The sequence below is a fragment of the Psittacula echo genome, assembly GCF_963264785.1.
Source record: "Psittacula echo genome assembly, chromosome: Z".
NCBI lineage: Eukaryota > Metazoa > Chordata > Aves > Psittaciformes > Psittacidae > Psittacula > Psittacula echo.
The window spans coordinates 29272526-29286881 of NC_137742.1; the positions used below are offsets into that span (position 1 = coordinate 29272526).

The following is a 14356-nucleotide window of genomic DNA, read 5'->3' on the forward strand; positions in this document are numbered from 1 at the left end:
TATACTTTCACCTCAAAATACTGTGATTATCAGAAGTTTTATTTGGTCCTCTATGGACTTTTGAGAGTCCCCTCTAGGCATAGCAGGCCCCAGTTACTGCTTTGACAGGAAATACTTTATTGCTAATACACAATTTGAATATTCTAAACAGAAGAATTTTTGCCTGATCTCTGGAGATACTATCTGAAATAATTTTTTTCCAACTTTTCCAATGCCTATTTCCTGACCATTGCTCAAACTGAAATAAAAATCCCAAACACTAAGATCACATGCAGAGCCCTTTGCTTCCCAAATCTATCGAAGGAATGAGAAAATATTAACTTCTAATAAAAAAGCTCCAGAGCTTTATTCTGTGAATCTCAGAATGTAAGAATGCTTCATTAAAGAGCTCAAAGTTAACCACTATAATGGACAACTTGTACTTCTCATCCTTCCAATTCAAATTTTACACAAAAATGCAACTGGTCCCATTCCTGTCTTGGAGGATCCTCAGGAGCAGCACTGTTAGTGCTCATGTGCACAAAGGCTAGCACAATAGGGCTTCAAAAATGGAAACAGTCTTCATGAAGAGCAGAACATTTCATTTAATTTTATGCCTTATTATTGCACTATGATAAACAATATTCATGGGTTTCAATACTCCGAATTAATTGGAAGCTACAGTCTGGGTGTATTGTTTGCTGCCTATTTTGTTGTTGTTGTGTCTGTTTTCTGAACCTGATGGTTAATTTTCATGTAGCCAGCTTCTCATTCATGACATACAGTGCAGCTACACTGAATATAAATCTCTCTCCCTGCTACCTGCTGGGGAGAAAAACTTTGAACAGGTTCCTAAAACATAGCTGGAAAATATGCATGAAGCTCACGACAGTTAGAAAGAGGCATCTCCATTTAAATGAAGAGCAAGCTATCTGAGGAAAATGGCAGCAATGAACTGTTGTTTCATTTTCATGGATCAATGTCCTCTCTTATTTTATTGTGTTCAGAGAATGCTACTAAGGCTGTAGATACATGGAGCTAGGAATGTGTGTTGCTGAAAGACAAACTGGTTAAACTGTACTCAATAAATACGTGTTTGTCCCTAGGAAAAGACACGGTTTCTGGTTTTATGGGCTCACTTTCAGAGTCCACCTGAAAACAGGCCAAGTCATGTTTCTCCATTTGTGTTAAGCGGTGATATGATTAGCAATTATATTCCAATTTAGGGCAAAGGCTTTGGATGAAAATTAAGGAAGGAAAAGTGCACCAAAAATTCACAAGCTGTTTTCTAAAAGAGCCACAAGTCTGCTATGCCTGTAATTTTCCAGTGGGCTTGGATATGACAATATCCTCGTATTTTATTTCAGCACTAAGATGCACTAAGAGAGCAGTTCAGTGTCAGGTGGCCTGCTTATATTTTCTGGATGCAATGATGAATGGAAACTATAAAGAGACTGATCAGAACGGCATGACAGTAGTTTTAATGTCTTGTAATATCACTTGCTAAGGTCTGGTCAGGTCAAGTAATTCACAAACCAGAGAAACTAGGACAATAAAAATAAACAGCATAAAATCAGAACACAGTGAGTTTTAGCTCTTATTAAAGATGTTTCGATATATATTTATACATGGCAAAAATACATAGTTAGTTTTGAGCACATTGTGAATTTCGGAACACTGAAGGCTCAGTTTGAACTGCAGTTCTTGATAGCTGACTCACCATGAACATAGGCCAGAAGGAACAACTGGAAGGAAGAACTGGTCATTTGGGCTAGAGAAGTCAAATGTGCCCACATATGGTACAATCCACTAAAGCCTTCTGCATGCTGTTGGCTGCAACAGACATTGTGCCTTAAATATCCTGTAGGTCACCAACAGCAAGAAGAGATTTCTTTTGTAGCAAGGAGAGATTTCAGATAGAAAATAGAAGATCGTCTTTCTACATGACATTTTGCATTGTTCAGGAAAGGGAACCCTCCATATATGTACACTGACGTCAACAGGGAGTCAATCCCCTTCCAGACTCTCTGTGGGACCACTGTCTCCAGTTATGCACAGCAAGTGCAAGCTAAACCAGAGGTGAATTATCGTACCCAGACTGAGTTAATCTTAAGTAGGAAACGTGTATCAGAGCAAAGGAAACATCATCCTATAAATAAGAGGCTTGTCAGCTGAATGTTAGAAACAACACTGTTACAGAAAATGACAGTTGCAAAACTTTGCTACTCCATCAGTACAGCCATACCTGTCTTTTGGTCACAGTGCCGTCCACAGGATCTACATACTCAAAGCTGTCCGTTCTTTCCACACTGTAGATATTGTTACCCACAGCAAACTGCTGATGGCTGAATGATTTGTCCGTGATCAAAGCTTCCAGGTCTCTCATTATGAAATATGCTGTTCTGGGTTCCAGTGCTTCATAATCAAACCTTGCATGTAAATAAAAAAAGTAGAACCAAGAAGTAAGTCCCCTACAGCTGAGAAAACTGAGAACTCAATACACTCACAATCAGCAATTTACTGCTTCAAAAATCAGATGTGGACCATTGAAGTACTGACTGCAAATTAAACAAGCAACACAGGCACGTCCTGTGCAATCTGACCATCATGCATATGTACCACAGTTCTACACTGGGCACCTGACTTTGAGTCAACAGAAATTTAGAAAATCCAAGGTTTCTAAAGTAGAATAGAAAATGGCTTTGACACACAAGAAGCTCTCCAAGATTAAGGACACAATCAGTACAGTACTCAACAGCGAACGAAAATAAAGAAAACTTCATTACAAGTTTGAGGAACAGCTGTGTCAAAAAGACCTTACAGATATGTAAACTCCTTTGGATTAAGTCTATTCTGAGAGAAAGGGCGATGCATAAGATATAAATGACAGTTAGAATTCACCCTTTTGAGAACTTTATAAAAATGAGTAAATATTCAGATCTTTGGAGGAGTTCTTCTGAATTAGAAGTAGGCGTATTTCCAGTTCTCACTAAACCACTGTCACAGAGAAGCACATACAGAAACAAATGCAGAATTAAATCTTCCTGAGATTTTGATTTTTTTTCAACCCCATGTAACAAACTATGTCTACAGATTCCACAAGTGAATACTTCATATCTTTCTGCCATTTGATATCAGAAAATTCTATTATGCATATAGTAAGAGCGATGTATATGTAAGTGAATAACTTCTACTGACACTCATAAAAAAAACCTGCCTGGAGAAGAGTGGTAGTCTGTGTCAGGTTTTCATTCTGTGCATACAGCAAACGTACACCTAAATGCAGCTAACCACAGCTAAACAAGTCACAGTTGTAGCAGAATTGTCCTATCAAGTATGTAAATTCCTGTGCCTTTTCCTCACTTTGCTCACCTGCAGTAGTAGTGTCGGCCAAATTTTGCCCAGTGATCCCTGACAATCTCCTCCACACTCTGCTTTCGAGCTGCTAGGATCGAAAGCCAAACTAGCACAGCCCATAGTCCATCTTTCTCTCGAAGGTGATCAGACCCTAAAGAGACATACATAAAGCGTTTTATTTGGTATCACTGCAAATCAGAAAACAAGGTAAGGGAAAGTGTCTCATTTAACTTTTTATGTCACATAATAATAATCAGTAGTACAGTATCAGCAACTCTGACACCTTCCAGATGGAAAATCAGAACTAATGTTTCAAATGTAACTTATTTATTTATGACAAAGTCCATGCTCCTGAAGTTAAATAAAAAATGTACAAGTGCTTGAATAGAAACGGCAGTAGTAGGAAAACATTCTAAGTCATGATTCCCACTCATTGACAACTGTGTGTTTTCACACCTCTAGTACTGTTTCCCAGAACTGGGCTAGATATGAAAACCCCTGGCTATGAACCAGAATGTTCTGAATTATGTGAGTCAAGTTCAACAGCATCTTCCTATCTCTGCAGATGTTCATCTGTCAAGCTGCACAGAAAGAATTTTCCTATTTCATTAAAAATGAACATTTCCAGAATGTTGATGATCTCCCATCAGAAGAAAAAACAAGAGCCTGAAAAAGTGGGTTTTTTTTGGGGGGAGGGAACAGACACATAACCAAATCCTCAACACAAAACACACACCAAAAACAAACAAACAAACAGAAAACCAAAAAAAAACCCAACCCCCCAAAAAAAAACCAAACCAAACAAAAAATAAAAATAAAAAATAAAACAAACAAACAAACAAAAAATCCCACCTAAAACAACAAAAAAAACCCCCACATTTTTCTCCATTCGATATTGCTCCATGCTTTTCACTGGTAAAGCTGTTTGCATGCTCAGATCTAAATACCTTCCTAGGTTCATATTTAAGAAGAGAGAAATTGATCCACAGATGGAGACTAGAAACAATTCTGGAATACCCCACAGGATTTATTTAGCACATAGTCTAAGATATGGGAAGCACAAAGTCAGGTCTGCTGTCTGAATTCAAAGGGGCACAGACTTGATCTTGCACTTTCCATGCCCAAAGCCAAAATGCCAACTCAGAACAATAGACTGTTCTGCAATAGGCATGTAATGTATTTTAACCAGATATATGAAGCTAAGCTGTGCCTGTTAAAACTGAAATGTATTAATCGGCAAAAAGTTTCAATAAAATCAGTATCCTCTAACAGAAGACCTTCATGGAATGGTTCCTGGTCAGCTCAGCAAGTGCCCTCTGTTTTTGGGTAATTCTGAACAAGCTTTTGTGGCAATATATATCTAAAACAGATTACCAAAAAATTAAGAGGAAGCACACATGAGAATTAACACAACGTAAAATGCAAGAAACCTGACACTCTGATACTGATGATGACTACATGTGCTAATAGAGTCAAAAGACCTGAAGAGATATTAAATATGTGGTCATTGCTCTGGCATAGTAACACTAGATTTTTTTAAAGTTTGTTAGCTGCAACCTTACAATTTTCTGTCTAGTCACACGTTATTAAAACCCTGAGTACAAAGGAAGTGCAGTAATTCAGAAGTTCTGTTTCCTCCACGAATTACCTACTGATCAGGTAATTGAACTGACCGTGTCATTAGAAGATACTTAAAGGAATCTAAAAAGTCTTTGAAAACCTGTCTTACGAAATACTCTCCTTCCTCAAACACAAAAATCCTGTGGCAGCAAGACTGCTTCACAGTGCTGTGATTTTACATAATAGCCTCCATGGTCTACTGTTGTGATTTTACATAATAGCCTCCATGGTCTACTGTCACCTGTGTCTTGCCACTGGCAGAAGACACAGTTCTCATAATAGAATTGATGCACTGAAGCTGTTAATCATGTGAAAAACTGTCAACAGAAAATTAAAGACATATAAGGAAAACTGCAAGATACGCAGAGAGCCACTGTAACTCTTAAGGTTCAGTCTTGATGTCCACCCTCCAGTCACTGCTGCTACCTTGGACTTGGCAGCCCCTCTTCTTGGAGGGCCTTTCTGCCACTTTTTATCTGCCTTGATTTCTAAGCTTCCTGCAACAAGGGCAGTCTTCTACTACAACAGCTACAGCTACGGGCTGGTTTGCGAGGGGCTGCTGCAGGAAGAGCAGCAGCTCATTCTGTTCCCCGCTCCAGAGCCCTGGAAGCTGTAAAAGCACAGAGTGCCAACTAATCAGAGGAAAAAGGGCAGCATTATTTATAAGCTCTCATAGCTTTCTTAATAGCTTCAGATAAGGAAGGAAAACATGTTCCTTCACAGGAAGTCAGTCCTTTGAACAATCGGGTCTTCACCTTTTCTACTCTCTCATTGTGACAACATGTTAAATCAGCTGAAGGATGCGTTTTACAGAAACACCAGCAGTATGTCCTATGGATAATAAAGTCAGCTTACTCATAAGCAAAGCAGACAGCATGGTCACAGTAATTTTTACTGCAGCCAAGATTCTGTTCCCAGATAATGGTGCAGGCTTCTGCCACTGTCGCCAAAAGACAGACCTAGAATAGAGATGCCCCTTGCAATCAGTGTACATCGTTCCTCTGGTAGCAGCAGGAAAAGTCCCCAGGTCACCACAGCATCTGTGGAGCCCCTGGGACTGGTAGCACTGGGGCTCACCTGGGGTGGCAGGGCAGGGCCCAGCAGCCAGGCCCACCCCACTGCTCCAGCCAGGAGCTGGGCAGCTGGGGGCCCAAGGGCAGCCCCAGCCCTGGGTACTGGGCACGTCCATGGGGACGGGGATGGGTGGAGGCCAGGCCAGGATGTGGGACAATGGGTAGGCCTGTCTTGGGGGGCTGCTAGTCAGGCACGACAGGGGTATGGGCAGATGGGAGACTGGTCCTGCTGCAGCATCACTGGGGCAGGGGCTGACTCCCAGTGTCCTGGGCAGGCTGGGGGCGCCCCTGGGGCCGGGCAGAGCCCTGGTAGAAGCATGTTCTCTTCCAAGGACTCCACCATGGCTGCTCCTCTCCTTCCTAACCCACCTGCTTCTCCTTTCAGCTGTTCATCCTTAACACTGGAAAATTCAGCTTCACCTAAAAAGTCATCTCTGTGGCTGACATTACCAGCAATGTAAACAGCCTAAGTGTCTCAACAGACACCATCAAGAATTGGAGACATGATATTGAGCTAAACACCTCAGCAATTTGTGCCAGTGTAAAATGATCATTTATTCTCCTGTTGTGTAACACTCTGCGGACTGCAGGCCAACAAATTACACAGTGAAAGGCACAAAATTCATTCAGCAAAATGGTCTATACATCACAACAACTGTATGATGGTCTGAACTGAACAGCAAACAAGAGATGTGTTTTAACAAACGCTTTTGAGTGAACCAAAATGGTGCGGCAAAACATGAATGCAAGATTTTTTGTACAGCTTTTTGTTGTGCACTGAGCCTTGTTCTGGCATGGCTTAAGCTCATAAACCTGTATGAAGAGGGATAAGTGCATACATGTATCATTCTTCTGATCCATTCAGCAGCTTTGGCATGTGCTGAGTCCTTGTGTGTCCTTCAGGACATACAGATTGTTGCTTCTCTGGAAAGAGAAAGCATTGGAAGAAACCAATTCAGAGGCAAAAATCTGTGCAGAAAAGCTGGAAACAACACAACTGTTCCAGAAACAAAAGTCACAGATTAAAAACACTTGCCTGATGTGAGTATAGAACAATAATCACATGTGCCCAAGAACTGTCTCAGTTTCTTATTCTTAGGAGGAGGAAAATCGACAACTGGGATTTCTCGGAAATTGTTTATTCACTCTTCTACTCCACCAGCACATTGGTCAACCGGGTTACTGTATGCACATACGTTGTTTTGTTTATTGCCCATCTTTCGTTTGGAAAATTAAATTCCTGGCCTTGAATACTTCCACGGATGGGGCAGCCGCGGCTTCTCTGGGCAACCTGTCTCACCACCCTCACAGAAAAGAATTTTTCTCTAATGTCCAACCTAAATCTCTCCTCTTTCAGTTTAAAGCCATTCCCTCCTGTCCTGTCACTACACATCTTTGAAGTCCCTCTCCAGATTTCTTGTAGGCCTCCCGTAGGTATTGGAAGACTGTTAGAAGGTAACCCTGAAGCCTTACTGTCTCCATGCTGAACAGGCCCAACTCTCTCAGCCTGTCTCCAGAGCAGAGGTGCTCCAGCACTTAGATCATATTTGTGGCCTTCTCTGGACTCCTTCAAGCACATCCATGTCCCTCTTGTGGTGGGGCCCCAGAGCTGGATGCAGCACTGCAAGCGGCGTCTCACAAGAGCACAGCAGAGGGGCAGGATCACCTCCTTTGACCTGCTGGTCACACTTCTTTTGATGCAGCCCAGCGTATGGTTGGTTTCTGAGCTGTGACTGCACCCTGCTGGGTCATGGCGAGCTTCCCATCAACCAATACTCCCAAAGTCCTTCTCCTGAGGGCTGCTTTCTCCCAGCTGATCCAGCATCTGCCGCTGTGGATCTGCAAAGGCAGAGCTCTCTTGCGCAGAGGGATCAAGTAAAACATGCCTTGAAACTATGTATTCCTAAGACTGCAATATTAACAGTCCTTCCAGCTTTCTAAGGGCTCTCAGCAATCAGAGGATAATTCTCAGTGATACATTTAATTGAACCACCCAAGGTAATAATGAATTCTGGACTCTGTTTAAGGAGCTGAAGCTAAAAGAGACAACAGAACAGGACTCAACAAATACTTTTCTGATTATTCCATTATATTTAATTTGTCATCAGTAAGGAAAATTATAGTAACTGCAACTTCTTCAACAATTTTTAAGTTAATTGTCACACATTCTTCCATATAACAGTAGCAAAACTTCTTTTTTACTACTGTGATAGTCAATTGCTATGGCCAGACTCAGAATAAACAATCTGGGAAAAACTCTGAGTATGTTCGTATTCATAAATAAGTACTCAGCTTAAACAGGCTTAAAGTAAAGTCTTGTGAGGCAGTAGCCTGAGAAACAAAGTAAGATCATGCAAAAATGTTCTTATTATAGTTTTTTTGATACTGGAAAGACGTTGGACATGCAGGCTGTTTTTTATACGTCTAACTTCTTCTGTATGTGGTATTTCCAGTCCTGATAGAGACAGTGAACCCTAAGGGTCATATGCATGAAGAAAATGTAATTGCTTTTACCTAAGTTAGTCATCTCTGTCTAGCATATTGCATTTTGTAAGTGTGATTTTTAAATAAAAACCTCACTGAAAAGAAGATACAAACTCATGGTAAATCATTCTGTTTGCACACAATCTGAGTCTTACAAAATTATCATCCAGCAATCTAAAACTTGACGATACCTTAGGCAAATGGAGATTTACAGGCATTCTGCTCTGTCCCTTTATTCAAGTTAATGAGATTATTTTAGATTTGCATTACTATAATAGATAGCAGCAAACAGCTCTTTTAAGGCTTTCATTCATTTCAGCAGCAGCACATTTTTGTATTCTCCACTGGTCCTTCTTCCACATAATCTTGCAGGAGAAGGAATCTGATGTTAATAGAATCAGGAAATTTGGAGATGAAGCATGCAAATTATGAAATATGTAGCAATTACTGAAGTGGCTTAAACTGCAGAAAGATAAATCAGACACACAGCTCTTCTAATCCTGATTAATAGTTTGCTGATGAAATGTAGAGACTAACTGCTGTTGCTGACGCCTTTCCCTGAACTGTGTCCTGGACATTAGTCATAGAATCAGAAAGCTACTAACCTCATCTGACAAGCTCCCCACACTGCTACAAAAATGGAAGAAGTTTTTAAAGTATTGGTTGAGCTCCAAGATCAGCTGCCAGAAAACAAGTCTGGGAAACACAGCCGTAGGGGATGTTTTCAAAATCTTTTGTCCTTTTATAGCAGAAAATTTGATTTATTTACTTGCTAGAGCAAAATCCCTTATGCTACAAAACCAGGGCTCTGTATTATTTGGAAATTCCAGCTGGCCTGGATTACCTGGGTACACAGGCAACTGGTCTGCAGTGCTGTTTTGTTAGTTGGATGATAGACTATGGATCTGTAAAGCCCCCTTCTCTTGCACAGAACAGCAAGTTTCCAACTCTGATCAGCTATGTAGTACATTTATTTAAATATTCCATGCTGAAATATAAAGAATTGCCAAGTTTCAGTTCTCCAAATAGATATTATTAAGGGTAAAGCTGTAAAATTGATTCAAATGCCCAATACTGGCAGAAACTCGTGAAGTGTCACACAGCTGAGGACATTACTAAAAAAATTGCAATAAGGTAAATATTTATTGCTAAAACCAGCTCACATTGCTAAAGTATTGGTCATCTACAGACCAGACTGTATTTTACAAATAAACCTGCTGGTATATGAGATCTTTTCAGACAGCTGCATTGAATTGAAAGATGATAAGAAAACTAAGTAAGGAAGGGAAACAAACTTTAGTCATCATAATGGTTGCATAACTGCCCTGTAGGCACTGCCATGATTCATCTATGCAGCAACTATACATGGACTGAGGACCCAGTTTAAACAAGGGCTCAAGCTGTCTGGATGCCATGGTATTGAATTTTGAGGGCTCAGATTAGCCTTTAAATGGCACTAGTTTAAATGGCAGGTCAGGAGGCTTTCTGCACTTAAGTGCATGCAACAAAGCTCATCTGACCAGAAAGTACCAGGATGCACAGATCAGGTATTGGTGTAGAGCTGCTCTCCGTGCTGGCCAGCAATATGTTGTTCAAGCACCCTTAGCATTTATTAGGACTCTGAAGAATTAATGATAGGCTAGGAGAACCAGATTAAGACAGAAACACAGAGATCACTAAGAGTGCAGAGACTTGTCTGAGGTCAGGAGACCTCAAAAAATCGGAAGAGAGGGTATAGTACAAAATGCAATTGGTTTAGGGCCCTACAGAAGGACACAAGCAAAGGAAAGAAGTCATGAACAGAGAGAAATTAGAGAAATTATCTTACCTACCTAGAAGAACAGATAAACTCCAGAGATCTTTGCTTGACCTTCATGAGACACTTGTTCCTCTTTTCCAACTTCAGCAACCACCCGATCAATACTCAGGGTAATAAAGTTAGGCCAACACAGACCACAATGCTCTCAGTGTTTCAGTAGATCAGTTCCTGAAACCACCTCTCTTGATTCCTGATCTGCAGAGCTGAAGTTCACCAGTGCTTGGGACAACCTGTTTAACAAGACCTGAATATGCCTTTTCGTTGTGCATGGGAATTTGTGCATGTGAAATTTGGTATTTGGCTTTTTTTATAACTGAACCATACAGTTTTAATAGCAAGTCTCCTCAAAGGAGACAAGGCTTCTATTAAGCAACCAAAGATTACTCCCTTCTCCCTGAGACAGAAAGCATCTGGAAGAGTTGTACTCATATCACCAGAGCAATATGGTCTAGGAGCCTTACTTGCTTCTTCCCAAGCAGAAACAGGCCTGAGGCAATGGCAAATAAAGGCCACCCCTCCTCACTTGACATACCTCGACAGATAAAACTGCATGCAGCAGGTGATGCTGCACTCTGGGGGCTAAGGTGCCCAGAGGTACTTCAGCCGATGGGAACTCAACATCGACCTTTTACAAGGTCCTTCCAGTCAAAACCCACACTTCCCCTTCTTCAGCATGACAATAAAGGCAGGAGATTTTTCCAAATAATTTGGGAGCTAATGAAGTCATACTGATGTCTCAAGACCACCCAAGTTGCATGGAAATACCTGCATTTAGATGAGCAGGAGGAGCTTCAATATTTAGAGGGAAGGGTTACGGAACTGGCCTGCTGAAAAGCAGCAAAAAGCCGTTAGAGCTGGAAACTCCCTATTCCAGACCTCTTACAGGCAAATGGAGATGCTGTCTAACAATACACCAAAATAAATATCAGGGCATCCTGAAAGGTACAAGATGTTCCTGTCACTCTCCAAGTTACAACTCACTAAATAACCTTGCAGAGCACCCTTTCAAAATACATATTTAAAATATACATTCAAGGCAATCCAGTCATAATTAAGCCAAGGCATGCTAATCATGGGACACTGGTTCCCATTCACAACAAAGAGATAATAAACTTTCATTATTAATTTAAATTCTCTTACTTTTTACAGATAGATATCTGAAGAAATCTAAAACAATTTTGGTTCTTCCTTCTTAGTCCATTCAGATACTTACAGGTAATGACAGGCTAACAAATAAAGTGGCATGTCTATGGCTTAAAGATACTCCCATTTTAAAATAAACAGTATTCTGCTCTGATTTACCTCAACCAACAAACTTAATACTAGACTTAACTCAACCAAAGCAAAATGAAATTTATAAGCAAGTTTCAATGCATCATAACTTATTTTCTATGAAAAGCTGTAGCCAAAGAACTCTACACCAAAATAAAGAATTTCATGGAACTCACGCTAAAATATAGACTAAACTTTTAGCCAAGCAAATGTTTACATTATTCTGATATGTGCGAATTCAAAAATACTTGTAATATAATCCTACCAACAAATACAAAGAACTAATTTCTGTGCCAAAATGCAGGAAACAAAAAAAAAAAAAAGAAACATTGTGAAATTTATTTAGTTTTTCTCATGAAGCAAGACCACACTTGTGCAGATAAATAGACTACATACTTCAATTGTTTGTTGCAATGCTTCCTGTCAGTACTGAATTCATGAGAGCTAGATATATCTTTCATTCTGCATTCTATTGTTTGGTTCTTGGGACAGGCAAAATAAAAATGCATAGGGAAAACACAGATCCTGACATACAATTGAATTTCTTATAATGATTATTTTCTGAGTTTGATTAGACATATCATTAGACATACCAATGCTCATACTTTGTACACTGCAGCCCCTTAGGAAAAAACATGTGGTTTATCCATACAAGCAAAATCCCTCCAAATGCAGTTGCAGATTGTGAAGAGACTATTACAGTGGAACTAGTTAGACCTTTCTGGATTATGTTCAAAGCAAAAGAGAGTGTCAGGCACCTCCACAAACCATCTGTACAGTGACAGGATTGCCTATGGCTTCTGAATGTTTATCCTCCACATTTTTCATACCTCAAGGTACTGGACCGCACCTGCAAGAAGACTGTCAAGGTGTGAACAACTAACAGTTCACTGTTCCAGCACAGGGCAGTTACTTTGCTGATTCTTTTGGCTCTGACTTGAGCACTGAGGAAAATTAAAAATTGTCATTAAAAGTCTGTGGAAGTTTTTGATTATGCATTACTCACCAGTGCCAAAGCTTTCCTCTCCACAAAGCGAGCAACGTCCAGAGTCCATGAGATTGGAAAAATATCTCCATCCTGTTGGTGTCTCATACACAGGAACCTTCATTACTTTTGCCACTCTGGAAAATAGACAACAAAACATCACACGATTAAGATGACGCTGTTTTTAAAATATGGCGTGAGATCAGCTGAGGAATATTCGAGGTCTTGCTGCATCTCCTTACAGCTGGGCTAGAAATAAAATAAACAAAAATAAAAAAAACAAAACAGAACAGATCAACAGCACCTGATCCTTGTCTCAGCACCTGACTTCAACAGGAACCCAGGTAGTTTATATACTAACTAGTATTTTGGAAAATAGTCACCTCAATAGGCTTTACCAGTGTCTTTCCCTTCTTACTGAGCCAGAAACAGTTCTATCTAGAGATACACAGTTCTGTTATACTAATATTCTAGTGACAGTTAAAGCATCATATTGAAGTACCTTCCTTTACAAAATACAGGGTGGCCAACACTGATATGCCCGAAAGACACTTTTTCTTATGTTCATGTGTTCAAAGGCAAGAGAAGACAGGAGTGTTTCCAAGATGTGACATCTCCTCTAAGAGAGCTATCCTGGTCACAACCTGAGTCTGGACTTAAGTTTTCCTGTCTCCTCTGATGCACCTAGATGAAATGCTCCCACTAGCTGGCTGACCTGTCAGTATTTGCAAGAAGCAAAATAAACTGCTGTATAAGCCAGATGTTGTTTTCTTTTCCCAGGTTGTGAACTGGTAATTATTCCTGTTATACACCATAGTGTAAAAATTCTTTCTTGGACTAAAAAATGAGAAAGAAGACAGAGAAAATCCTTGAAGGAACCAACTACTGAGTTGGGTTTTATGCAGAAGGAATATTACCATTCTTCTAGTTTCTATTTGTTTCTTTTCATTGTATGCCTAGAATTTTTGGAGCCAGTTGTTTATTTTCAATATGAAAAATAAGACTTGAGATACAGTCCAGCAATATGACTGAGTAAAAAGGATCTTATAATCCACCTAGGACTGCTGCATCAATTACAACTAATAAACATTTCCTAAATTCAATCTCTGCAGAAGAATACCTGCTGTGAAATGATTTACATAATTTTAACTGCAGCCAAGCCCAGGCAAAGCATACCAATTGACATGGGATTCAACATGTTTAGCACAAACAACCTAGAAGTTACATGTCAAGGTGAAACCAGTCACCTTTCTGATTAGCAGACAGACATCTGTTTTCAGACGGTCCACCCCTCTGTCTTAAAAAGTGCATAAGGCACAGGGGACAAACTGTCCAAGTATGCACATACCGAACCTTTCAAAATCTGGTGCATAAATGAACCTAAATGACAGTTTAGCCCTTACGTATTCTCTCTGAAATCTTCAAATTGTTAATCAGCATTGGTATTAAGTCTCCAAATTCCCCCTTTTTTATGTAATAAATTTTCATTGCTATAGAAGTCTCTTATTCAGGCTAGGTCTTAATTTTTGTACATATATTACATCTAAAAAGAGTGAGATGTAAATGACAAGAGTAAGAATTGCTGATAGTTATTTACAAAGTGCTAAAGAGGTACGTGGAGAAAAAAAAATCAAAATGCTTAATCCTGAACTTTGTTTTCATGTCTCTAGTTTAGAGGTAGAGGCAAGTGTATACCCCTTAGTGTTAGGTAGCAGTAGCTGTATTACTGGCCCTTAGAAATGTTCCTGCGTAAGGGAGGTTATGCAG

At 39.9% G+C, this 14356-nt stretch overlaps 1 protein-coding gene across 1 annotated transcript in view; it reads right to left on the minus strand.

Annotated features, from left to right (window-relative positions):
• PGM5 (phosphoglucomutase 5) overlaps positions 1–14356 on the minus strand; it is a gene marked incomplete at both ends in the record, with an annotated part of 69273 nt that overhangs the window by 17079 nt on the left and 37838 nt on the right. The window contains 3 exons of the mRNA XM_080637572.1: positions 2225–2408; positions 3352–3487; positions 12611–12726. Of these exons, the coding sequence (XP_080493698.1) occupies positions 2225–2408; positions 3352–3487; positions 12611–12726 (436 nt within the window). The remainder of the gene's footprint in view (positions 1–2224; positions 2409–3351; positions 3488–12610; positions 12727–14356) is intronic.